The 27,383-nt window shown below is 50.1% G+C and overlaps 1 protein-coding gene across 1 annotated transcript in view; it reads right to left on the bottom strand.

Moving 5' to 3' along the window:
* The window catches only part of LOC140348331 (protein FAM171B-like), a 35,436-nt gene extending 18,662 nt beyond the window's left edge, over nt 1-16,774 (bottom strand). Inside the window, exons 1-3 of the mRNA XM_072434328.1 lie at nt 16,350-16,774; nt 15,937-16,206; nt 4,752-4,924 (exon numbers count right to left, since the gene is read on the bottom strand). Coding sequence (XP_072290429.1) covers nt 4,752-4,924; nt 15,937-16,206; nt 16,350-16,774 — 868 coding nt within the window. The remainder of the gene's footprint in view (nt 1-4,751; nt 4,925-15,936; nt 16,207-16,349) is intronic.
* Between the last annotated feature and the right edge of the window lie 10,609 nt (nt 16,775-27,383).

Below are 27,383 nucleotides of genomic sequence, written 5' to 3' on the forward strand. Positions count from 1 at the left end.
GGTCAGACACTAGGACACGCTCAGAGGGGACGAGGACCGGTCAGACACTAGAACACGCTCAGAGGGGACGAGGACCGGTCAGACACTAGGACACGCTCAGAGGGAACGAGGACCGGTCAGACACTAGGACACGCTCAGAGGGAACGAGGACCGGTCAGACACTAGGACACGCTCAGAGGGATCGAGGACCGGTCAGACACTAGGACACGCTCAGAGGGAACGAGGACCGGTCAGACACTAGGACACGCTCAGAGGGATCGAGGACCGGTCAGACACTAGGACACGCTCAGAGAGAACGAGGACCGGTCAGACACTAGGACACGCTCAGAGGGATCGAGGACCGGTCAGACACTAGGACACGCTCAGAGGGGACGAGGACCGGTCAGACACTAGAACACGCTCAGAGGGGACGAGGACCGGTCAGACACTAGGACACGCTCAGAGGGAACGAGGACCGGTCAGACACTAGGACACGCTCAGAGGGAACGAGGACCGGTCAGACACTAGGACACGCTCAGAGGGAACGAGGACCGGTCAGACACTAGGACACGCTCAGAGGGGACGAGGACCGGTCAGACACTAGAACACGCTCAGAGGGGACGAGGACCGGTCAGACACTAGGACACGCTCAGAGGGGACGAGGACCGGTCAGACACTAGGACACGCTCAGAGGGGACGAGGACCGGTCAGACACTAGGACACGCTCAGAGGGGACGAGGACCGGTCAGACACTAGGACACGCTCAGAGAGAACGAGGACCGGTCAGACACTAGGACACGCTCAGAGGGAACGAGGACCGGTCAGACACTAGGACACGCTCAGAGGGGACGAGGACCGGTCAGACACTAGGACACGCTCAGAGGGAACGAGGACCGGTCAGACACTAGGACACGCTCAGAGGGGACGAGGACCGGTCAGACACTAGGACACGCTCAGAGGGAACGAGGACCGGTCAGACACTAGGACACGCTCAGAGAGAACGAGGACCGGTCAGACACTAGGACACGCTCAGAGGGAACGAGGACCGGTCAGACACTAGGACACGCTCAGAGGGGACGAGGACCGGTCAGACACTAGGACACGCTCAGAGAGAACGAGGACCGGTCAGACACTAGGACACGCTCAGAGGGAACGAGGACCGGTCAGACACTAGGACACGCTCAGAGGGAACGAGGACCGGTCAGACACTAGGACACGCTCAGAGAGAACGAGGACCGGTCAGACACTAGGACACGCTCAGAGGGAACGAGGACCGGTCAGACACTAGGACACGCTCAGAGGGGACGAGGACCGGTCAGACACTAGGACACGCTCAGAGGGAACGAGGACCGGTCAGACACTAGGACACGCTCAGAGGGAACGAGGACCGGTCAGACACTAGGACACGCTCAGAGGGGACGAGGACCGGTCAGACACTAGGACACGCTCAGAGAGAACGAGGACCGGTCAGACACTAGGACACGCTCAGAGGGGACGAGGACCGGTCAGACACTAGGAGAGTGTTAAGGAGTTACTTTAAAATATTATTACTGCAGTAGAAGTACACAGACTACTCGAGTATGAGTGACCGTTTGGACACGTCTTAGCAGCTTTGGGCAGTGGAACTCACAGTGGGACGTCCTCGTTGAAGCCCCCTTAACGAGGAGGCGGGGCCTGGACCCGGGACAGAAGGGTCAGTAAATCTGAGGAGGAGGAGCTGCCGGATCAGCCATAATCTCATATCATTTAATATCTCTATGTTTAATATCTCTGTGTTTAATATCACTATGTTTAATATCTCTATGTTTAATATCTCTATGTTTAATATCTCTATGTTTAATATCTCTATGTTTAATATCTCTGTGTTTAATATCACTATGTTTAATATCTCTATGTTTAATATCTCTATGTTTAATATCTCTATGTTTAATATCTCTATGTTTAATATCACTATGTTTAATATCTCTGTGTTTAATATCTCTATGTTTAATATCTCTATGTTTAATATCTCTATGTTTAATATCTCTGTGTTTAATATCTCTGTGTTTAATATCACTATGTTTAATATCTCTATGTTTAATATCTCTATGTTTAATATCTCTATGTTTAATATCTCTATGTTTAATATCACTATGTTTAATATCTCTGTGTTTAATATCTCTATGTTTAATATCTCTATGTTTAATATCTCTATGTTTAATATCTCTATGTTTAATATCACTATGTTTAATATCTCTATGTTTAATATCACTATGTTTAATATCTCTATGTTTAATATCTCTATGTTTAATATCACTATGTTTAATATCTCTATGTTTAATATCTCTATGTTTAATATCTCTATGTTTAATATCTCTATGTTTAATATCTCTATGTTTAATATCACTATGTTTAATATCACTATGTTTAATATCTCTATGTTTAATATCTCTATGTTTAATATCACTATGTTTAATATCACTATGTTTAATATCTCTATGTTTAATATCTCTATGTTTAATATCTCTATGTTTAATATCTCTATGTTTAATATCTCTATGTTTAATATCTCTATGTTTAATATCACTATGTTTAATATCTCTATGTTTAATATCTCTATGTTTAATATCACTATGTTTAATATCACTATGTTTAATATCTCTATGTTTAATATCTCTATGTTTAATATCTCTATGTTTAATATCACTATGTTTAATATCTCTATGTTTAATATCACATGTCAGGGTTCAGAATAAACGTATCGCAAATGCGATGCGTTCGTCAGAAAAAAGTGTTTGTGTCGCAGCTTTTGTGATACAAACATGTGTTTAATTGTCTAAAAACACTGATCACTGTCAATCGATCGTCAATAAGGACATGACACATGTGGACGCTGTGTTGTCATGACGAGTCCCGCTGCTGCCTCAGATCAGAGTCTGAAAGTGGGAGGAGCCACAGGTAAAGTTAGCGTGACAGATTCAGACTCTGAGGTCAGAGGTCAATAACCTCTAAACACAAAAGTCTTTACAGATCAATCACAGCCAAACACTCATATTTACACTGCAGTGACATCACATGTGTATTTGGAGCTCAGCGAATCACACGGCTCCGAATGGGCGGAGCCGAGACGAGTGTTTAGGGACCGTCATCAAGTAGAAAAAGGAAAAATGGAATTGAAGGTCAAATAGAGCTGTACAATGTGAATAACACATAAAATACACATGATGGTCGCCACAGCAACACTTATTTTTCCATCAGAAACTTAAGACCTATTTTTTGTGAGCGTTAAGACAATGATGTAAATGAGACTCATCTGATGATGATGATGTGGAAGAAAGTTGTAAATAAGTTAATCTGACTTTGTGTCGATTCATTTGTTCAACAACTGATTTTATTTGCAAGTTTTATTTAAAGAAATAATGTTTAAAAAGTGTTTAAAAAGTTAATTTGTTAAGAGTTTTCTTCAATAGAATGTTTACAAATACATTTTAAATAAATAATCGTGTTATATCAATGGAAAATGTTGATTGTTGGTCACTTTCAAGTTTTGCTCTGCAATTATGAAATTGGTTTACAAATTTCAAAAAATTAACGGATTGTTTAGCAGCTGCTGCACAAGTGAAACTCCTTCATCTGAACCTGCATCTTTTTATCCTCATCTTCATTTATTTACACACTGGATCAGAACGTGACACAGACTCTCCTCCCTCCTCTCCTCCCTCCTCTCCTCCCTCCTCTCCTCTCCTCCTCCCTCCTCTCCTCCTCCTCTCCTCCCTCCTCCTCCTCTCCTCCTCTCCTCCCTCCTCTCCTCCTCCCTCCTCTCCTCCTCCTCTCCTCCCTCCTCCTCCTCTCCTCCTCTCCTCCCTCCTCTCCTCCCTCCTCCCTCCTCTCCTCCTCTCCTCTCCTCCCTCCTCCTCCTCTCCTCCCTCCTCTCCTCCCTCCTCTCCTCCCTCCTCCTCCTCTCCTCTCCTCCTCCTCCCTCCTCTCCTCCCTCCTCTCCTCTCCTCCTCTCCTCTCCTCCCTCCTCTCCTCTCCTCTCCTCCCTCCTCTCCTCTCCTCCTCTCCTCCTCTCCTCCCTCCTCTCCTCTCCTCCCTCCTCTCCTCTCCTCCCTCCTCTCCTCCCTCCTCTCCTCTCCTCCCTCCTCTCCTCCCTCCTCTCCTCTCCTCCCTCCTCTCCTCTCCTCCCTCCTCTCCTCCCTCCTCTCCTCCTCTCCTCCCTCCTCTCCTCCCTCCTCTCCTCCTCTCCTCTCCTCCCTCCTCTCCTCCCTCCTCTCCTCCCTCCTCTCCTCCTCTCCTCTCCTCCCTCCTCTCCTCCCTCCTCTCCTCCCACCTCTCCTCCTCTCTTTCCTGCAGGACATGAACTTTACGCTTAAATAAAGACATAAATAACAAACACAGCCAGTGGTTTTGAATAGAACCGACACAACTGCAGCTCCGTCTGAAAAGAATTCCAAGCTGTGGGAGCAGCTTAAGGAAAAGGGAGCATTTGGAAGCCGCAACATATTTGGATAAAACTGATAACGACTAAACGGCGACGACGGTAGAACGATGTATTCAAGGGCGAAAATGACGATTGAACAAAGTTGAAGTGTTGGGGCGGGAGCAGAAGAGACAAACTGAGCTCCTGACGATCCAACGACAAAGAGAGAAAATGAAGTGGTTCTTTACGTGACCTTGAGCGATAGTAAATAAAACACGTTCTTTAATCCCACCAGGAGCGTTAGTTCGGGGTCACACGTGACCAGAGCGCCCCCTGTCGCGCGCTCAATAATAGAGAATTATCGTGACGTCACCGCAGCTCGTGCGCACAAAGACAAACACAAGCAACAGAACCCGGCGCACCTGGCGAACCTTGCGGACCTGGCAGCGACCCCCGCGGGGCCCCGGGCGCATGCGCAGCCTCTTCTGTTGTTGTCGCGGTAAAGTTGGCCTCGACGTCCTCCGCCGCGCGTGGGTCCGGACTGACCTGCGCGGAAGCCGCCGCGCGCAAACACAGTGCGCACCAGAGCACGAGGGGCCCCCATGGCGGCCCCGCGCGCGCCATGCGTTTACCGTGCGCGTGCCAGATGAGGACGGTCAGCGGGTCGGTGCGTGTCCGGCCTCAGTGTCCGGTAAAGACACGGACAAGCTCCGCCCACCGCGATGCTCGCGCCGCGCGAGCGGAAGATTAGGCTCGCGGGGGATGAAGAGGATAGATCTAGAGGGGGAGGGGCCTGTTACCCTGACAACTGTGGCGGCCATCTTGTGAGTGTAAGAAAAGGATTCTTGTTGTTTTCAGTGAATATAAACTCGAAAGATAAAAGCAGGAATAATAATGTTTAAACTATGGGAATATATAAACTATAAAACATGCAAATATTTCACTCAAATTAAATACAAACAGGTTATACTTCTGCACTTCTGTACCTCTGTACTGACTGTGTACACATTAAAATAATCATAAAAGTACCAGGAAGTACCATCACATTAGTCCTGACTAGAACCAGGAAGTACCATCACATTAGTCCTGACTAGAACCAGGAAGTACCATCACATTAGTCCTGACTAGAACCAGGAAGTACCAGGAAGTACCATCACATTAGTCCTGACTAGAACCAGGAAGTACCATCACATTAGTCCTGACTAGAACCAGGAAGTACCAGGAAGTAGCATCACATTAGTCCTGACTAGAACCAGGAAGTACCATCACATTAGTCCTGACTAGAACCAGGAAGTACCATCACATTAGTCCTGACTAGAACCAGGAAGTACCAGGAAGTACCATCACATTAGTCCTGACTAGAACCAGGAAGTACCATCACATTAGTCCTGACCAGAACCAGGAAGTACCATCACATTAGTCCTGACCAGAACCAGGAAGTACCATCACATTAGTCCTGACTAGAACCAGGAAGTACCATCAAATTAGTCCTGACCAGAACCAGGAAGTACCATCACATTAGTTCTGACTAGAACCAGGAAGTACCATCACATTAGTCCTGACTAGAACCAGGAAGTACCATCATATTAGTCCTGACTAGAACCAGGAAGTACCATCACATTAGTCCTGACTAGAACCAGGAAGTACCATCACATTAGTCCTGACTAGAACCAGGAAGTACCAGGAAGTACCATCACATTAGTTCTGACTAGAACCAGGAAGTACCATCACATTAGTCCTGACTAGAACCAGGAAGTACCAGGAAGTAGCATCACATTAGTCCTGACTAGAACCAGGAAGTACCATCACATTAGTCCTGACTAGAACCAGGAAGTACCATCACATTAGTCCTGACTAGAACCAGGAAGTACCAGGAAGTACCATCGCATTAGTCCTGACTAGAACCAGGAAGTACCATCACATTAGTCCTGACTAGAACCAGGAAGTACCAGGAAGTACCATCACATTAGTCCTGACTAGAACCAGGAAGTACCATCACATTAGTCCTGACTAGAACCAGGAAGTACCATCACATTAGTCCTGACTAGAACCAGGAAGTACCATCACATTAGTCCTGACCAGAACCAGGAAGTACCATCACATTAGTCCTGACCAGAACCAGGAAGTACCATCACATTAGTCCTGACCAGAACCAGGAAGTACCATCACATTAGTCCTGACTAGAACCAGGAAGTACCATCAAATTAGTCCTGACCAGAACCAGGAAGTACCATCACATTAGTTCTGACTAGAACCAGGAAGTACCATCACATTAGTCCTGACTAGAACCAGGAAGTACCATCACATTAGTCCTGACTAGAACCAGGAAGTACCATCACATTAGTCCTGACTAGAACCAGGAAGTACCATCACATTAGTCCTGACTAGAACCAGGAAGTACCAGGAAGTACCATCACATTAGTCCTGACTAGAACCAGGAAGTACCATCACATTAGTCCTGACTAGAACCAGGAAGTACCAGGAAGTAGCATCACATTAGTCCTGACTAGAACCAGGAAGTACCATCACATTAGTCCTGACTAGAACCAGGAAGTACCATCACATTAGTCCTGACTAGAACCAGGAAGTACCATCACATTAGTCCTGACTAGAACCAGGAAGTACCATCACATTAGTCCTGACCAGAACCAGGAAGTACCATCACATTAGTCCTGACCAGAACCAGGAAGTACCATCACATTAGTCCTGACTAGAACCAGGAAGTACCACCACATTAGTCCTGACCAGAACCAGGAAGTACCATCACATTAGTCCTCACCAGAACCAGGAACTACCATCACATTAGTCCTGACTAGAACCAGGAAGTACCAGGAAGTACCATCACATTAGTCCTGACCAGAACCAGGAAGTACCATCACATTAGTCCTCACCAGAACCAGGAACTACCATCACATTAGTCCTGTTCTCAGGTCTCTGCACTGCCCCCTGTGGCTCAGAGAAGAGACTTTAAAGCAGCTCTGCTTGTGTACAAGTCTCTCCATGGCCTAGCACCAAAGTACATTTTTGATATGTTAGTGCCATATGAACCATCTTGGACTCTGAAGATCTCATGGGCTGGCCTCCTGCTGGTGCCAGAGTCAGGACTAAACATGGACCGGCCTCCTGCTGGTGCCAGAGTCAGGACTAAACGTGGACCGGCCTCCTGCTGGTGCCAGAGTCAGGACTAAACATGGACCGGCCTCCTGCTGGTGCCAGAGTCAGGACTAAACATGGACCGGCCTCCTGCTGGTGCCAGAGTCAGGACTAAACATGGACCGGCCTCCTTCTGGTGCCAGAGTCAGGACTGAACATGGACCGGCCTCCTGCTGGTGCCAGAGTCAGGACTAAACATGGACCGGCCTCCTGCTGGTGCCAGAGTCAGGACTAAACATGGACCGGCCTCCTGCTGGTGCCAGAGTCAGGACTAAACATGGACCGGCCTCCTGCTGGTGCCAGAGTCAGGACTAAACATGGACCGGCCTCCTGCTGGTGCCAATGTCAGGACTAAACATGGACCGGCCTCCTGCTGGTGCCAGAGTCAGGACTGAACATGGACCGGCCTCCTGCTGGTGCCAGAGTCAGGACTATACATGGAGCGGCCTCCTGCTGGGGCCAGAGTCAGGACTAAACATGGACCGTCCTCCTGCTGGTGCCAGAGTCAGGACTAAACATGGACCGGCCTCCTGCTGGTGCCAGAGTCAGGACTAAACATGGAGCGGCCTCCTGCTGGTGCCAGAGTCAGGACTAAACATGGAGCGGCCTCCTGCTGGTGCCAGAGTCAGGACTAAACATGGAGCGGCCTCCTGCTGGTGCCAGAGTCAGGACTAAACATGGAGCGGCCTCCTGCTGGTGCCAGAGTCAGGACTAAACATGGACCGGCCTCCTGCTGGTGCCAGAGTCAGGACTAAACATGGACCGGCCTCCTGCTGGTGCCAGAGTCAGGACTAAACATGGACCGGCCTCCTGCTGGTGCCCAGAGTCAGGACTAAACATGGACCGGCCTCCTGCTGGTGCCAGAGTCAGGACTAAACATGGACCGGCCTCCTGCTGGTGCCAGAGTCAGGACTGAACATGGACCGGCCTCCTGCTGGTGCCAGAGTCAGGACTAAACATGGACCGGCCTCCTGCTGGTGCCAGAGTCAGGACTAAACATGGACCGGCCTCCTGCTGGTGCCAGAGTCAGGACTAAACATGGACCGGCCTCCTGCTGGTGCCAGAGTCAGGACTAAACATGGACCGGCCTCCTGCTGGTGCCCAGAGTCAGGACTAAACATGGAGCGGCCTCCTGCTGGTGCCAGAGTCAGGACTAAACATGGAGCGGCCTCCTGCTGGTGCCAGAGTCAGGACTAAACATGGAGCGGCCTCCTGCTGGTGCCAGAGTCAGGACTAAACATGGAGCGGCCTCCTGCTGGTGCCAGAGTCAGGACTAAACATGGACCGGCCTCCTGCTGGTGCCAGAGTCAGGACTAAACATGGACCGGCCTCCTGCTGGTGCCAGAGTCAGGACTAAACATGGACCGGCCTCCTGCTGGTGCCCAGAGTCAGGACTAAACATGGAGCGGCCTCCTGCTGGTGCCAGAGTCAGGACTAAACATGGAGCGGCCTCCTGCTGGTGCCAGAGTCAGGACTAAACATGGAGCGGCCTCCTGCTGGTGCCAGAGTCAGGACTAAACATGGAGCGGCCTCCTGCTGGTGCCAGAGTCAGGACTAAACATGGACCGGCCTCCTGCTGGTGCCAGAGTCAGGACTAAACATGGACCGGCCTCCTGCTGGTGCCCAGAGTCAGGACTAAACATGGACCGGCCTCCTGCTGGTGCCAGAGTCAGGACTAAACATGGACCGGCCTCCTGCTGGTGCCAGAGTCAGGACTAAACATGGACCGGCCTCCTGCTGGTGCCAGAGTCAGGACTAAACATGGACCGGCCTCCTGCTGGTGCCAGAGTCAGGACTAAACATGGACCGGCCTCCTGCTGGTGCCAGAGTCAGGACTAAACATGGACCGGCCTCCTGCTGGTGCCAGAGTCAGGACTAAACATGGACCGGCCTCCTGCTGGTGCCAGAGTCAGGACTAAACATGGACCGGCCTCCTGCTGGTGCCAGAGTCAGGACTAAACATGGACCGGCCTCCTGCTGGTGCCAGAGTCAGGACTAAACATGGACCGGCCTCCTGCTGGTGCCAGAGTCAGGACTAAACATGGACCGGCCTCCTGCTGGTGCCAGAGTCAGGACTAAACATGGACCGGCCTCCTGCTGGTGCCAGAGTCAGGACTAAACATGGACCGGCCTCCTGCTGGTGCCAGAGTCAGGACTAAACATGGACCGGCCTCCTGCTGGTGCCAGAGTCAGGACTAAACATGGACCGGCCTCCTGCTGGTGCCAGAGTCAGGGGGAATCTGTGTTTCAGTTTTATGCAGCTAAAATCTGGAACATTCTTCCTGAAGATGTGAGACAGGTTTTACTCTGACAATGGTCAAATCTAAGATAAAAACAGTTTAGCTGTGCATGTGACTTCTCTTTTATGACTTAAATTGTTTTTAATTAGTTAATTTTCTGAAATGTGCGACACAAATAAACTTGCCATCATGTTTTCATAACTTTAAGTCAAGTCCAGTTATTAAAGTTAAAGAGTCTTACAGTCTGAACATGGAGCTGCAGCTGGAGCCCGTGACTGTACGTTACCATGGCGATGTCCCCTCTAGCCTCTGTTACGCTCACATCACCACAACAACGGCAGCAGCTCCCATCAGCCACTGCGGCGTCACACAAACACGCTTATGTCATGTTCAGAGGCTCGTTCTGGACACGTCTCATTATTTGAGTTTAAGAATCATGAAATATTTTTTACAACCACAAAAAGACAATATTAGAGCTTTTAAAGCCGTGTTTGCTGCAGTAACACATTCCTCCACCAGGCGGAGCTGAGTGGCCTTAGATCAGAGTCTGATACTTTCACACTTTTACAATATCTTACTTATACAAACAACTTTATTATTTTTTACAGTTCACAAATAATATCATTTATAAAACGAATTAAACTTCCTCTAATCATGAGCCGCAGGTCATGTTTGGTCAGAGGTCAGAGGTCAGATAAGGACACAAACGCGCTCCCAAACGCCTGCAAAAACAAATGACTCCAAACAAGAAGACAAGTTATAGATATATATGAAAAGATGATGAAAAGATGTGTTTTGAAGGCACATGTGCTGCACTCTTTGGGCTCTGCGGCCACCAGGGGGCAGCACTCTGTCAGTGGAACATGAGGCAGGTCTGGTCAGCGCAGACAGTGATTTACTGACGTCACATATAAACACTTTTACACTTACTTTGATTTTCTGTCGACAAAAAGTACTTTATTCAATCCTCGAGACTGTATTTGAGCTTTAATAATTCTGTCATAAATGTGTCAATGACTCACGTCTGTGTTGGGTTCAGTGAACGGCGTTTGACCCGTCTCAGTGACGCTCTGATCTCGTGACCCGGCTCTGATCTCGTGACCCGGGCTCTGATCTCGTGACCCCGGCTCTGATCTCGTGACCCGGCTCTGATCTCGTGACCCCGGCTCTGATCTCGTGACCCGGCTCTGATCTCGTGACCCGGGCTCTGATCTCGTGACCCCGGCTCTGATCTCGTGACCCGGGCTCTGATCTCGTGACCCCGGCTCTGATCTCGTGACCCGGCTCTGATCTCGTGACCCGGGCTCTGATCTCGTGACCCCGGCTCTGATCTCGTGACCCGGGCTCTGATCTCGTGACCCCGGCTTTGATCTCGTGACCCGGGCTCTGATCTCGTGACCCGGGCTCTTATCTCGTGACCCCGGCTCTGATCTCGTGACCCGGGCTCTGATCTCGTGACCCGGGCTCTTATCTCGTGACCCGGCTCTGATCTCGTGACCCCGGCTCTGATCTCGTGACCCGGGCTCTGATCTCGTGACCCGGGCTCTGATCTCGTGACCCGGGCTCTTATCTCGTGACCCTGGGCTCTGATCTCGTGACCCCGGCTCTGATCTCGTGACCCGGGCTCTGATCTCGTGACCCGGGCTCTGATCTCGTGACCCGGGCTCTTATCTCGTGACCCTGGGCTCTTATCTCGTGACCCTGGGCTCTGATCTCGTGACCCCGGCTCTGATCTCGTGACTCCGGCTCTGATCTCGTGACCCGGGCTCTGATCTCGTGACCCAGGCTCTTATCTCGTGACCCGGGCTCTGATCTCGTGACCCTGGCTCTGATCTTGTGACCCCGGCTCTGATCTCGTGACCCCGGCTCTGATCTCGTGACCCCGGCTCTGATCTCGTGACCCGGGCTCTGATCTCGTGACCCCGGCTCTGATCTCGTGACCCGGCTCTGATCTCGTGACCCCGGCTCTGATCTCGTGACCCGGCTCTGATCTCGTGACCCGGGCTCTGATCTCGTGACCCCGGCTTTGATCTCGTGACCCGGGCTCTGATCTCGTGACCCGGGCTCTTATCTCGTGACCCCGGCTCTGATCTCGTGACCCGGGCTCTGATCTCGTGACCCGGGCTCTTATCTCGTGACCCGGCTCTGATCTCGTGACCCCGGCTCTGATCTCGTGACCCGGGCTCTGATCTCGTGACCCGGGCTCTGATCTCGTGACCCGGGCTCTTATCTCGTGACCCTGGGCTCTGATCTCGTGACCCCGGCTCTGATCTCGTGACCCCGGCTCTGATCTCGTGACTCCGGCTCTGATCTCGTGACCCGGGCTCTGATCTCGTGACCCAGGCTCTTATCTCGTGACCCGGGCTCTGATCTCGTGACCCTGGCTCTGATCTTGTGACCCCGGCTCTGATCTCATGACCCCGGCTCTGATCTCGTGACCCCGGCTCTGATCTCGTGACCCGGGCTCTGATCTCGTGACCCCGGCTCTGATCTCGTGACCAGGGCTCTGATCTTGTGACCCCGGCTCTGATCTCGTGACCCCGGCTCTGATCTTGTGACCCGGGCTCTGATCTCGTGACCCTGGCTCTGATCTTGTGACCCCGGCTCTGATCTCGTGACCCCGGCTCTGATCTCGTGACCCCGGCTCTGATCTCGTGACCCCGGCTCTGATCTCGTGACCCCGGCTCTGATCTCGTGACCCCGGCTCTGATCTTGTGACCCCGGCTCTGATCTCGTGACCCTGGCTCTGATCTCGTGATCTCTCGTGTGCTGTATGTGAGCGTCCTCCAGGGGGCGCTGTGCTGTCAGGTCGTCGCCTTCAAAGTAAAACATTTGGACAGTGTCAGTCTTTGGTAGTTTCTCTAGAATTGTCTGTGATCCTTTATTTTTGTCCAGTTTGCGACATGCGTCCGGTCAGTTACAAGAACGACAGGTTTGGGCGGGTCAGAGATGTTCCGTCTTTGACTCTGGATATGACTCATAAATACATTTGTCTCTTGATTTCCACGAACCATTATTTTGCTTTCACACAATCGTATTATCTGCAAATGCCAGAACGATGAACAATCAAAGCCTCGGGACTGTAAATGTCACTGACTTTCCTCCGACACGTGTTTGTCTCAGAAACACAGAAGTCAGTGGAGGATTCAGACTCGTTTCCTGCTCTCACCTTCACACACAGATGTAAAGTGTGTCCTCTGGGTCCAGACGTCACATGTGGACAACACGTGTGGGACTTTAGGTGGTTTATGTTCATATTGATATTTAAAGGAGCATCATCTAATAATAATAATAATAATAACTTTTATTTATATAGCCCTTTTCAGTGACCCAAAGACGCTGAACATAATAAAAAAGGGGGGGGTATTTACAGACGGGGGGGACAACACGTACAGAACACATTAATATACAGATAAAATGAACAAGACAGAAGAAGTAGAGAGAAAAAGATGGGGATGTAACAGGGGGTAGAAGAGTAGGCAATGGGGTAGAGGAGGCTAGGGGTAGGGGAGGTCATAGGCTTGGGTGAAGAGGTATGTTTTTAGGCGGGATTTGAATGTTGTGAGTGAGGGAAGCTGAAGCTTGTTACATTGTTACATCAGTCTCACTCTCTGAAACACGATTTACTGACAATTATAACTCTAAAGATCAATAAAAGGTGCTATAAACCAGGATGATTGTGTGGTTTCATAAACAAAGATAAAAGTATTTAATTACACGTTTGGTGACACAGTCTGTGCCTGGGCTCGACTTAGAAGAAATGATGGTTTTAAGAATTAAGTTTAGATTCATTCAAATAGAATAATTCAAGGAAACCTGACTTTAATGCCACTCTCAGGTCTGACGTGTCCAAGAGAAGATGTGGAGCAAGGCCTCCTCAGCTCTTTGGCTCCTTGTAGTTCTTTGGGCCCTTGGAGCTGTCTGTGGTGCTGATCCTTGAGCAGGTTTAACGTTTGAAGAGTTTGATGAGTCCAAGGTCCTTTGACCTGTGCATTCTTTGATGAAGCTGTAACTCCAGCCATTGCTGAAAGCCGAGCACCATGAGCACGGCGCCCTCTCCCTGGTCGGGGTGAACACACCATGAGCAGCGGCGCCCTCTCCCTGGTCGGGGTGAACACACCATGAGCAGCGGCGCCCTCTCCCTGGTCGGGGTGAACACACCATGAGCAGCGGCGCCCTCTCCCTGGTCGGGGTGAACACACCATGAGCAGCGGCGCCCTCTCCCTGGTCGGGGTGAACACACCATGAGCAGCGGCGCCCTCTCCCTGGTCGGGGTGAACACACCATGAGCAGCGGCGCCCTCTCCCTGGTCGGGGTGAACACACCATGAGCACGACGCCCTCTCCCTGGTCGGGGTGAACACACCATGAGCAGCTGCGCCCTCTCCCTGGTCGGGGTGAACACACCATGAGCACGACGCCCTCTCCCTGGTCGGGGTGAACACACCATGAGCAGCTGCGCCCTCTCCCTGGTCGGGGTGAACACACCATGAGCAGCGGCGCCCTCTCCCTGGTCGGGGTGAACACACCATGAGCAGCGGCGCCCTCTCCCTGGTCGGGGTGAACACACCATGAGCAGCGGCGCCCTCTCCCTGGTCGGGGTGAACACACCATGAGCAGCGGCGCCCTCTCCCTGGTCGGGGTGAACACACCATGAGCAGCGGCGCCCTCTCCCTGGTCGGGGTGAACACACCATGAGCAGCGGCGCCCTCTCCCTGGTCGGGGTGAACACACCATGAGCAGCGGCGCCCTCTCCCTGGTCGGGGTGAACACACCATGAGCAGCGGCGCCCTCTCCCTGGTCGGGGTGAACACACCATGAGCACGACGCCCTCTCCCTGGTCGGGGTGAACACACCATGAGCAGCGGCGCCCTCTCCCTGGTCGGGGTGAACACACCATGAGCACGACGCCCTCTCCCTGGTCGGGGTGAACACACCATGAGCAGCTGCGCCCTCTCCCTGGTCGGGGTGAACACACCATGAGCAGCGGCGCCCTCTCCCTGGTCGGGGTGAACACACCATGAGCAGTGGCGCCCTCTCCCTGGTCGGGGTGAACACACCATGAGCAGCGGCGCCCTCTCCCTGGTCGGGGTGAACACACCATGAGCAGCGGCGCCCTCTCCCTGGTCGGGGTGAACACACCATGAGCAGCGGCGCCCTCTCCCTGGTCGGGGTGAACACACCATGAGCAGCGGCGCCCTCTCCCTGGTCGGGGTGAACACACCATGAGCAGCGGCGCCCTCTCCCTGGTCGGGGTGAACACACCATGAGCACGACGCCCTCTCCCTGGTCGGGGTGAACACACCATGAGCACGACGCCCTCTCCCTGGTCGGGGTGAACACACCATGAGCAGCGGCGCCCTCTCCCTGGTCGGGGTGAACACACCATGAGCAGCGGCGCCCTCTCCCTGGTCGGGGTGAACACACCATGAGCAGCGGCGCCCTCTCCCTGGTCGGGGTGAACACACCATGAGCAGCGGCGCCCTCTCCCTGGTCGGGGTGAACACACCATGAGCAGCGGCGCCCTCTCCCTGGTCGGGGTGAACACACCATGAGCAGCGGCGCCCTCTCCCTGGTCGGGGTGAACACACCATGAGCAGGTCATGAGGACGTACATTAAGTCACCTTTATCAGAGGTGTGGACCTAAGGGGGACAGTGGGCGTGGTGAAGACGGGGGATGGGAAAGCTTCAACAGTGAATTATGAAAAGGTCTTTCTGGGACATAAGTGTGAGCGATCCCAAAGTCTGTATGAGTCTGATAAATGTGACGCAGTTCATCTGCTTTTCTACAACTGTTTATCTTGATTTTATCTTTAGACGTCAGGTCCCAACTCGATATTTAGCCCATTGGGCCTGGATCAATACCGAGCCGGCGTCTCTTAACGACGGGCCGAGTGCGAGGCGGAGGCGTCCGTAAATGTGCCTGACCTGCTTTGTCTTAATGGCTTTTCAGAATGAGGACAGCGAGAAGCCGAGCGTCACTGACTTCAAACCCGAGCCTCGTTTTCGCCCTGTGAATCTGGATTATTATCAGTGCTAAACCGAGTCTCAAATGAGGTAGTTCCAACCACAAACCCAAAGACAAAAACATGAGTGGATCCGTCTTTAAAAACAAACTGCAGAGTGGGGCCGCGTACCACCACAGTTTGAGAAACACTCACTTACACTGTTTCCCGTCCCTGCGCAGGGAGTGTGGAGGACAGACGGAACAGCAGCGCAGACAGTTCACTTAAAAGAGGCAGTTTCACGGCAGTTTTGCAGCTCAGCAGATGGATCAGCGAGACGGGGGAAACTGAGCAGCGGCGTGAAGGTCGGGCTTCGTGGTGACGAGCGGCTGCTGTGGAAAATGGGAAGGGCATAGTCACTTGTGGGTCCGATGCTCGTGTGCCGTTTCCTTTCAGAACGTAGCCACTGTCTCGAGCGTCATCGGAAACGCTTCCACAGACAATAAATTCACATTTTCCAGGGTGAGGACCCCCAGACCCCCGGGTTTAGGGCCCCGGTCTGTCCACCCCAGTAACGGATGTGTAAATCCACCCCTGCATCCAAGACCTAGGGGAAATGACAAGTTTACAGACAAATTGGAGACATTTTTTGAGACGTTTTGTCCCGAGGCGGCGGCGTCCTGTGCGGGCGTTTTGTCCTGAGCGGATATTTTGTCCTGAGCGGGTATTTTGTCCTGAGCGGGTATTTTGTCCTGAGGCGTTTTGTCCTGAGCGGGCGTTTTGACCCGAGGAGGCGGTGTCCTGAGCGGGCGTTTTGACCCGAGGCGGGGGCGTCCTGAGCGGGCGTTTTGACCCGAGGAGGCGGCGTCCTGAGCGGGCGTTTTGACCCGAGGAGGCGGCGTCCTGAGCGGGCGTTTTGTCCTGAGCGGGCCTTTTGTCCTGAGCGGGCCTTTTGTCCCGAGGCGGCAGCGTCCTGAGCGGGCATTTTGTCCCGAGGCAGCGGTGTCCTGAGCGGGCCTTTTGTCCTGAGCGGGCCTTTTGTCCCGAGGCGGCGGCATCCTGAGCGGGCGTTTTGTCCTGAGCGGGTATTTTGTCCTGAGCGGGTATTTTGTCCAGAGGTGTTTTGTCCTGAGCGGGCGTTTTGTCCTGAGCGGGCGTTTTGACCCGAGGAGGCGGTGTCCCGAGCGGGCGTTTTGTCCTGAGCGGGCCTTTTGTCCTGAGCGGGCCTTTTGTCCCGAGGCGGCGGCGTCCTGAGCGTTTTGACGGACACGATCGGGGGCGACAGCTCACATTGCACCTCCTCGCCCTCCGCAGATCCGGAGCTGCTCGGGGTGCGCACTCATTATTTCCGCTCATGACATTGCACCTCGGCCGCGACACAGACACCTTGTCCTCCGTGATGGATGTCTGTCCCGCCCGCGGCCCCGGTGACGCTCGGGCACCAGCTTTGACCCGGAGGACGTCACTGTGGCTGGAAAACGTGTCTAATTATAATCTTCCGAGAACTCGTCACTGAAATCCAGATTCAGATCCAGTTGTGAAAACACGGCAGGATCATGGACCGTTCAGAAGAATCAAACACAGATTGAAAACGCTTTGTGCACATTATAATCACCTAAAGTTAAAGGTTCTCCAGTTGTGTCAAATTACGACTGCGTTATAGAAGCTGTGGTAGATATTCATCATAGTTTTACATCGTCGCACGTTCTTTCAACTTTGAATCTGAAAAATAAGAGTTTAAAATGACAGGAAGTGGAGCTGAATCCCTCTGTGATGTCATCAGTGTGCGACACAGAGACACTTTACGCCGTCGTTGGACTAAATAAAGGTGTTTTATGGTCTTATTGTGTCAGGTCAGAACTGTCGTGTCGTTTATGTGGAGTTTGGCTCTTGTTTACAGCCTGGTTGCTATGGTAACAGTATCTCTGCTGCCCATGGCCAACCAGGAAGTCACATTATACAGTAAATGTGTAGTTTAACCTGTGGCGATTAAAGAGGTTCAAAACAGGAAAACATGCATTCAAATCACAAAGAAATGACATTAATCACAAAACAGTTAAAGACATAAAAGAGAAGATCCTTTCAGTCATATGTCCTGACTCTGGCACCAGCAGGAGGCAGATCTCCTGCAGCGTCTGGTGGGTTCATGTCTCTTATGGTCTTTGACTCAAACCTTTATCTGGCATTTATTTGTCCAAATGTTTTAGCTGTGGATTTGACTTCAGGGCGTCTGGTTCTGCAGAAGAGTCGCCAGGTCAGGCCCGGTCACTTGAAAGTGACTGAACGCCGCATTAAAAGATGTCACCAACACGAGGCTCATGTTCTGCGTGTTCCTCATGTTTAACTCAACGGGCGTGTTCGCATTCGGACACGTCAGTAGCATTCGGACACGTCAGTAGCATTCGGACACGTCAGTAGCATTCGGACACGTCATTAGCATTCGGACACGTCATTAGCATTCGGACACGTCAGTAGCATTCGGACACGTCAGTAGCATTCGGACACGTCATTAGCATTCGGACACGTCAGTAGCATTCGGACACGTCATTAGCATTCGGACACGTCAGTAGCATTCGGACACGTCAGTAGCATTCGGACACGTCAGTAGCATTCGGACACGTCAGTAGCATTCGGACACGTCATTAGCATTCGGACACGTCAGTAGCATTCGGACACGTCATTAGCATTCGGACACGTCAGTAGCATTCGGACACGTCAGTAGCATTCGGACACGTCAGTAGCATTCGGACACGTCATTAGCATTCGGACACGTCATTAGCATTCGGACACGTCAGTAGCATTCGGACACGTCAGTAGCATTCGGACACGTCATTAGCATTCGGACACGTCAGTAGCATTCGGACACGTCATTAGCATTCGGACACGTCAGTAGCATTCGGACACGTCAGTAGCATTCGGACACGTCAGTAGCATTCGGACACGTCAGTAGCATTCGGACACGTCAGTAGCATTCGGACACGTCATTAGCATTCGGACACGTCAGTAGCATTCGGACACGTCATTAGCATTCGGACACGTCAGTAGCATTCGGACACGTCATTAGCATTCGGACACGTCAGTAGCATTCGGACACGTCAGTAGCATTCGGACACGTCAGTAGCATTCGGACACGTCAGTAGCATTCGGACACGTCAGTAGCATTCGGACACGTCATTAGCATTCGGACACGTCAGTAGCATTCGGACACGTCAGTAGCATTCGGACACGTCAGTAGCATGCGGACACGTCAGTAGCATTCGGACACGTCAGTAGCATTCGGACACGTCAGTAGCATTCGGACACGTCAGTAGCATTCGGACACGTCATTAGCATTCGGAAACGTCAGTAGCATTCGGACACGTCATTAGCATTCGGACACGTCAGTAGCATTCGGACACGTCAGTAGCATTCGGACACGTCATTAGCATTCGGACACGTCAGTAGCATTTGGACACGTCAGTAGCATTCGGACACGTCATTAGCATTCGGACACGTCATTAGCATTCGGACACGTCAGTAGCATTCGGACACGTCAGTAGCATTCGGACACGTCAGTAGCATTCGGACACGTCAGTAGCATTCGGACACGTCATTAGCATTCGGACACGTCATTAGCATTCGGACACGTCATTAGCATTCGGACACGTCAGTAGCATTCGGACACGTCAGTAGCATTCGGACACGTCATTAGCATTCGGACACGTCAGTAGCATTCGGACACGTCAGTAGCATTCGGACACGTCATTAGCATTCGGACACGTCAGTAGCATTCGGACACGTCAGTAGCATTCGGACACGTCAGTAGCATTCGGACACGTCATTAGCATTCGGACACGTCATTAGCATTCGGACACGTCAGTAGCATTCGGACACGTCAGTAGCATTCGGACACGTCAGTAGCATTCGGACACGTCAGTAGCATTCGGACACGTCATTAGCATTCGGACACGTCATTAGCATTCGGACACGTCATTAGCATTCGGACACGTCAGTAGCATTCGGACACGTCATTAGCATTCGGACACGTCAGTAGCATTCGGACACGTCAGTAGCATTCGGACACGTCATTAGCATTCGGACACGTCAGTAGCATTCGGACACGTCAGTAGCATTCGGACACGTCAGTAGCATTCGGACACGTCAGTAGCATTCGGACACGTCAGTAGCATTCGGACACGTCATTAGCATTCGGACACGTCAGTAGCATTCGGACACGTCATTAGCATTCGGACACGTCAGTAGCATTCGGACACGTCAGTAGCATTCGGACACGTCATTAGCATTCGGACACGTCAGTAGCATTCGGACACGTCAGTAGCATTCGGACACGTCATTAGCATTCGGACACGTCAGTAGCATTCGGACACGTCAGTAGCATTCGGACACGTCATTAGCATTCGGACACGTCAGTAGCATTCGGACACGTCAGTAGCATTCGGACACGTCATTAGCATTCGGACACGTCAGTAGCATTCGGACACGTCAGTAGCATTCGGACATGCTCAGTAGCATTCGGACACGTCAGTAGCATTCGGACACGTCAGTAGCATTCGGACACGTCATTAGCATTCGGACACGTCAGTAGCATTCGGACACGTCAGTAGCATTCGGACACGTCAGTAGCATTCGACACGTCATTAGCATTCGGACACGTCATTAGCATTCGGACACGTCATTAGCATTCGGACACGTCATTAGCATTCGGACACGTCAGTAGCATTCGGACACGTCAGTAGCATTCGGACACGTCAGTAGCATTCGGACACGTCATTAGCATTCGGACACGTCAGTAGCATTCGGACACGTCAGTAGCATTGGACACGTCAGTAGCATTCAGACACGTCATTAGCATTCGGACACGTCAGTAGCATTCGGACACGTCAGTAGCATTCGGACACGTCATTAGCATTCGGACACGTCAGTAGCATTCGGACACATCAGTAGCATTCGGACACGTCATTAGCATTCGGACACGTCAGTAGCATTCGGACACGTCAGTAGCATTCGGACACGTCAGTAGCATTCGAGCATTCGGACACGTCAGTAGCATTCGGACACGTCATTAGCATTCGGACACGTCAGTAGCATTCGGACACGTCAGTAGCATTCGGACACGTCATTAGCATTCGGACACGTCAGTAGCATTCGGACACGTCAGTAGCATTCGAGCATTCGGACACGTCAGTAGCATTCGGACACGTCAGTAGCATTCGGACACGTCAGTAGCATTCGAGCATTCGGACACGTCAGTAGCATTCGGACACGTCAGTAGCATTCGGACACGTCATTAGCATTCGGACACGTCATTAGCATTCGGACTCGTCAGTAGCATTCGGACACGTCAGTAGCATTCGGACACGTCATTAGCATTCGGACACGTCAGTAGCATTCGGACACGTCATTAGCATTCGGACACGTCAGTAGCATTCGGACACGTCAGTAGCATTCGAACACGTCAGTAGCATTCGGACACGTCAGTAGCATTCGGACACGTCAGTAGCATTCGGACACGTCAGTAGCATTCGGACACGTCATTAGCATTCGGACACGTCAGTAGCATTCGGACACGTCATTAGCATTCGGACACGTCAGTAGCATTCGGACACGTCAGTAGCATTCGGACACGTCATTAGCATTCGGACACGTCAGTAGCATTCGGACACGTCAGTAGCATTTGGACACGTCAGTAGCATTCGGACACGTCATTATCATTCGGACACGTCATTAGCATTCGGACACGTCAGTAGCATTCGGACACGTCATTAGCATTCGGACACGTCAGTAGCATTCGGACACGTCAGTAGCATTCGGACACGTCAGTAGCATTCGGACACGTCAGTAGCATTCGGACACGTCAGTAGCATTCGGACACGTCATTAGCATTCGGACACGTCATTAGCATTCGGACACGTCAGTAGCATTCGGACACGTCAGTAGCATTCGGACACGTCAGTAGCATTCGGACACGTCATTAGCATTCGGACACGTCAGTAGCATTCGGACACGTCAGTAGCATTTGGACACGTCAGTAGCATTCAGACACGTCATTAGCATTCGGACACGTCAGTAGCATTCGGACACGTCAGTAGCATTCGGACACGTCATTAGCATTCGGACACGTCAGTAGCATTCGGACACATCAGTAGCATTCGGACACGTCATTAGCATTCGGACACGTCAGTAGCATTCGGACACGTCAGTAGCATTCGGACACGTCAGTAGCATTCGAGCATTCGGACACGTCAGTAGCATTCGGACACGTCATTAGCATTCGGACACGTCAGTAGCATTCGGACACGTCAGTAGCATTCGGACACGTCATTAGCATTCGGACACGTCAGTAGCATTCGGACACGTCAGTAGCATTCGAGCATTCGGACACGTCAGTAGCATTCGGACACGTCAGTAGCATTCGGACACGTCAGTAGCATTCGAGCATTCGGACACGTCAGTAGCATTCGGACACGTCAGTAGCATTCGGACACGTCATTAGCATTCGGACACGTCATTAGCATTCGGACTCGTCAGTAGCATTCGGACACGTCAGTAGCATTCGGACACGTCATTAGCATTCGGACACGTCAGTAGCATTCGGACACGTCATTAGCATTCGGACACGTCAGTAGCATTCGGACACGTCAGTAGCATTCGAACACGTCAGTAGCATTCGGACACGTCAGTAGCATTCGGACACGTCAGTAGCATTCGGACACGTCAGTAGCATTCGGACACGTCATTAGCATTCGGACACGTCAGTAGCATTCGGACACGTCATTAGCATTCGGACACGTCAGTAGCATTCGGACACGTCAGTAGCATTCGGACACGTCATTAGCATTCGGACACGTCAGTAGCATTCGGACACGTCAGTAGCATTTGGACACGTCAGTAGCATTCGGACACGTCATTAGCATTCGGACACGTCATTAGCATTCGGACACGTCAGTAGCATTCGGACACGTCATTAGCATTCGGACACGTCAGTAGCATTCGGACACGTCAGTAGCATTCGGACACGTCAGTAGCATTCGGACACGTCAGTAGCATTCGGACACGTCAGTAGCATTCGGACACGTCATTAGCATTCGGACACGTCATTAGCATTCGGACACGTCAGTAGCATTCGGACACGTCAGTAGCATTCGGACACGTCAGTAGCATTCGGACACGTCAGTAGCATTCGGACACGTCATTAGCATTCGGACACGTCATTAGCATTCGGACACGTCAGTAGCATTCGGACACGTCAGTAGCATTCGGACACGTCAGTAGCATTCGGACACGTCATTAGCATTCGGACACGTCAGTAGCATTCGGACACGTCAGTAGCATTCGGACACGTCAGTAGCATTCGGACACGTCAGTAGCATTCGGACACGTCATTAGCATTCGGACACGTCATTAGCATTCGGACACGTCAGTAGCATTCGGACACGTCAGTAGCATTCGGACACGTCAGTAGCATTCGGACACGTCAGTAGCATTCGGACACGTCAGTAGCATTCGGACACGTCATTAGCATTCGGACACGTCAGTAGCATTCGGACACGTCAGTAGCATTCGGACACGTCATTAGCATTCGGACACGTCAGTAGCATTCGGACACGTCAGTAGCATTCGGACACGTCAGTAGCATTCGGACACGTCAGTAGCATTCGGACACGTCATTAGCATTCGGACACGTCAGTAGCATTCGGACACGTCAGTAGCATTCGGACACGTCAGTAGCATTCGGACACGTCAGTAGCATTCGGACACGTCATTAGCGACGCCGCGTTTCCCCGGAGACCTTTAAAACAAGCGTCTTCTGCAGGAACGCAAGTAGTTTTCTTTCTATTGCGTCTATAATATGTCACCTCGCCGCCGGAGCACGGGCGGCGCCCGCCGGAGCACGGGCGGCGGGGGAAAATGTGCCGCTAATAAGGCACATTTTCCTGTGAAAACACAAAGACTTTTTATTCATTGATCCTGACAAACACACGGGACGAGGCCGGGTCGGCGCCGCTCGTCACGCCGCGGCGTTAATTGGGGCTGAGCGTGTTTGTCCAATCATTATGACCTGGAGTGAAAAGGTCAGATTGTCCTGTCCAACGTGTAAAGAAACGCTCTTTGATGCTGTGCACATTCACACTCTTGCATAAGCGATTATTCCGGCGTGTAGACCCATAATGCACTCTGCCCTGTAACGAAGAGGTGTGAGGTTATTGTCACATGGAGTCACGTGGAGTTATGTGGCGTGTAATACTGTCATGTGCAATACTGTCATAATCATGTGCAATACTGTCATAATCGTGTGCAATACTGTCATAATCGTGTGCAATACTGTCATAATCATGTGCAATACTGTCACGTGCAATACTGTCATGTGCAATACTGTCATGTGCAATACTGTCATAGTCATGTGCAATACTGTCACGTGCAATACTGTCATGTGCAATACTGTCATAATCATGTGCAATACTGTCATGTGCAATACTGTCAATCCATTTACAATACTGTCATGTGCAATACTGTCACGTGCAATACTGTCATGTGCAATACTGTCATGTGCAATACTGTCATAATCATGTGCAATACTGTCAATCCATTTACAATACTGGCATGTGCAATACTGGCATGTGCAATACTGTCATAATCATGTGTGAGAGTCGGATCTCTCCTTCACTGGAACTTCAGGTTTCTACGCTTTTTTCCCAAAGAGGTTTTTTTTGTAGTTTTTCCTGGCCGAGAAGGAGAGTCTAAGGACAGAGGACCCTGGGACATCGTCCCTCGCCACCACAGACATTGTCTGACTTCATCGCCACCACAGACATTGTCTGACTCCATCGCCACCACAGACATTGTCTGACTTCATCGCCACCACAGACATTGTCTGACTCCATCGCCACCACAGACATTGTCTGACTTCATCGCCACCACAGACATTGTTGATTCATTTCTCCCTGTGGCCCTCAGAGGCAACTGTTGTTGTGATTTTGGGCCTTACAAAAATAAATTGATTTGATTTGATTTGATGTGCAATACTGTCATGTGCAATACTGGCATTGTCGAAGTTTAGTCTATACAGACTGCGAGAGGCGAAGATCGTTCTCAAGTTCTTTATTTGATGAAAACAGGGAAAAACAGGCAAAACAGCGGCATGTTGTTCGTCTTGCAGCTGAGATTCGACTCTTCACAAGAATTAGCTGTGTTTTATATCGCTGTTGCTTGGGTCTGATAAAAAGGGCCTGACCTTCGCTATGACGTCCGCTTTAATATTGTTTAGACTAGTCCACAGATGATCAGAAAATACACAGAATAGTTAAAATACACAGAATAGTTCATTGTGACCCATATGCAGCAAGATCGTCTTGACTCATTATAAATAGGACACAGACGTGACAATAATTTGATCAATATCCACAGCATGTGCAATACTGTCATAGTCATGTGTAATACTGTCATGTGCAATACTGTCATGTGTAATACTGTCATGTGCAATACTGTCATGTGCAATACTGTCATGTGCAATACTGTCATACCCATGTGCAATACTGTCATAATCATGTGTAATACTGTCATGTGCAATACTGTCATGTGTAATACTGTCATGTGCAATACTGTCATGTGCAATACTGTCATACTCATGTGCAATACTGTCATAATCATATGCAATACTGTCATAATCATGTGTAATACTGTCATGTGCAATACTGTCATAATCATGTGCAATACTGTCATAATCATATGCAATACTGTCATAATCATGTGTAATACTGTCATAATCATATGCAATACTGTCATAATCATGTGTAATACTGTCATGCGCAATACTGTCATAATCATGTGTAATACTGTCATGTGCAATACTGTCATAATCATGTGTAATACTGTCATGTGCAATACTGTCATAATCATGTGCAATATTGTCATGTGCAACACTGTCATGTGTAATACTGTCATGTCCAATACTGTCATGTGCAATACTGTCATAGTCATGTGCAATACTGTCATAATCATGTGTAATACTGTCATGTGTAATACTGTCATGTGCAATACTGTCATACCCATGTGCAATACTGTCATAATCATGTGCAATACTGTCATAATCATGTGCAATACTGTCATAATCATGTGCAATACTGTAACATAATGTCAATCCTCCTGGTGCAATATTCTCTGTCCATATAACTGCTGTAAATAAGAGTGTTACATTGTTATTACTATTTTTATAATACTATTATATTATGAGTATAAGAGTGTATCATTTTACTTCTGTACCTACTTTGTGTTGTAACACTGGAATTTCCCATTGTGGGACAAATAGAGGTTATTTGATCTCATCTTAACTCTCTCAAACTCAACTGTTTGGCCATAATTAACGTCTCGGGCCAAATGTGTCAATCACTTTAATAATTTGACTGTAACGACTTTAATAATGAATTGTTCGCGCGTCACATGAACGTCTGAACGAGCGACTGATTCTGAGAACTTCAAACCTCTTTTAATGTCAGTTTTAAATGAACAAACCTCTTTTATTGTCAGTTTTAAATGAACAAACCTCTTTTATTGTCAGTTTTAAATGAACAAACCTCTTTTATTGTCAGTTTTAAATGAACAAACCTCTTTTATTGTCAGTTTTAAATGAACAAACCTCTTTTATTGTCAGTTTTAAATGAACAAACCTCTTTTATTGTCAGTTTTAAATGAACAAACCTCTTTTATTGTCAGTTTTAAATGAACAAACCTCTTTTATTGTCAGTTTTAAATGAACTGTGAGATGTTCTGTTCGGGCTGAAGTGCCACATGTCGGTCTCTCTTCGTCGCCCTTTGAGGCAAACGCTGTTGTGATTTTGGGCTTTACCAAAATAAATGACATATAATTAAAGTGAATTGTGGCGTTGCATCGCTCCCACGGCGTGTCATTGCTCGAAAGCTTTTAATGATTTCTCTTTGTTATTGGACGACAGTATCGAGTGAGTGACGAATGTTTTTTTGAGCTCTAAACGCTTTTGTCAGAAGCGTGTGTCGCATCATCATTAAAATGTTCAAAACATTTTAGAACATCCTATGAGGGGAAAACGGGCGGATTTGGATCTATTTAATAGATCTCTTCTGCTGCTGAAGCCTCTACAGGCGCTGAGCAGTACTGCAGGAAGCTTGGCTCTTCTTCTCCAGCAGCTGCTCAGTCTGTGGGCGTGTTCAGAGGCACGTTCATGCTCCGCCCTCTACCGTGAGCTTTAGAACCAGAGCGGACCCTAACCCCTGTTTTATGTATTTAACGTGGAGAAACTAAGTACGTGTTTGTACTTCACATAAACACAACCATTTCAATAAAAACAGACGTAATATATGAATGAAACATAAAGACAAAGAGTGATTTGTACAACTTTAAGTCTGATCTCCACAAACAGCGTTCAAAGCTTTCTCGAAGGACAATATAACGATGCGTGGTCTTCTTCAGTGGGACTGGAGCTGCTGCTCTGAGGACCCACACAACCTGCCCCGGAGCAGCCTCCAGCTCCGGGACTCCGGGGCTTCATTCCCATCTCATTCCCATCTCATTCCCATCTCATTCCCATCTCATTCCCAGCGCACATTGTGCTGCCACTCCCAGTATTTCCCCGTGAGATAAAGCGGACGTGTTTGTGTGACGTCGCGACATTCCCGACCTTCCTGACCTCGTGA

Source organism: Eucyclogobius newberryi, unplaced genomic scaffold (genome assembly GCF_026437365.1).
Source record: "Eucyclogobius newberryi isolate DKJ021-1_F unplaced genomic scaffold, fEucNew1.0.hap1 SCAF_67, whole genome shotgun sequence".
In the NCBI taxonomy this organism is placed as follows: domain Eukaryota; kingdom Metazoa; phylum Chordata; class Actinopteri; order Gobiiformes; family Gobiidae; genus Eucyclogobius; species Eucyclogobius newberryi.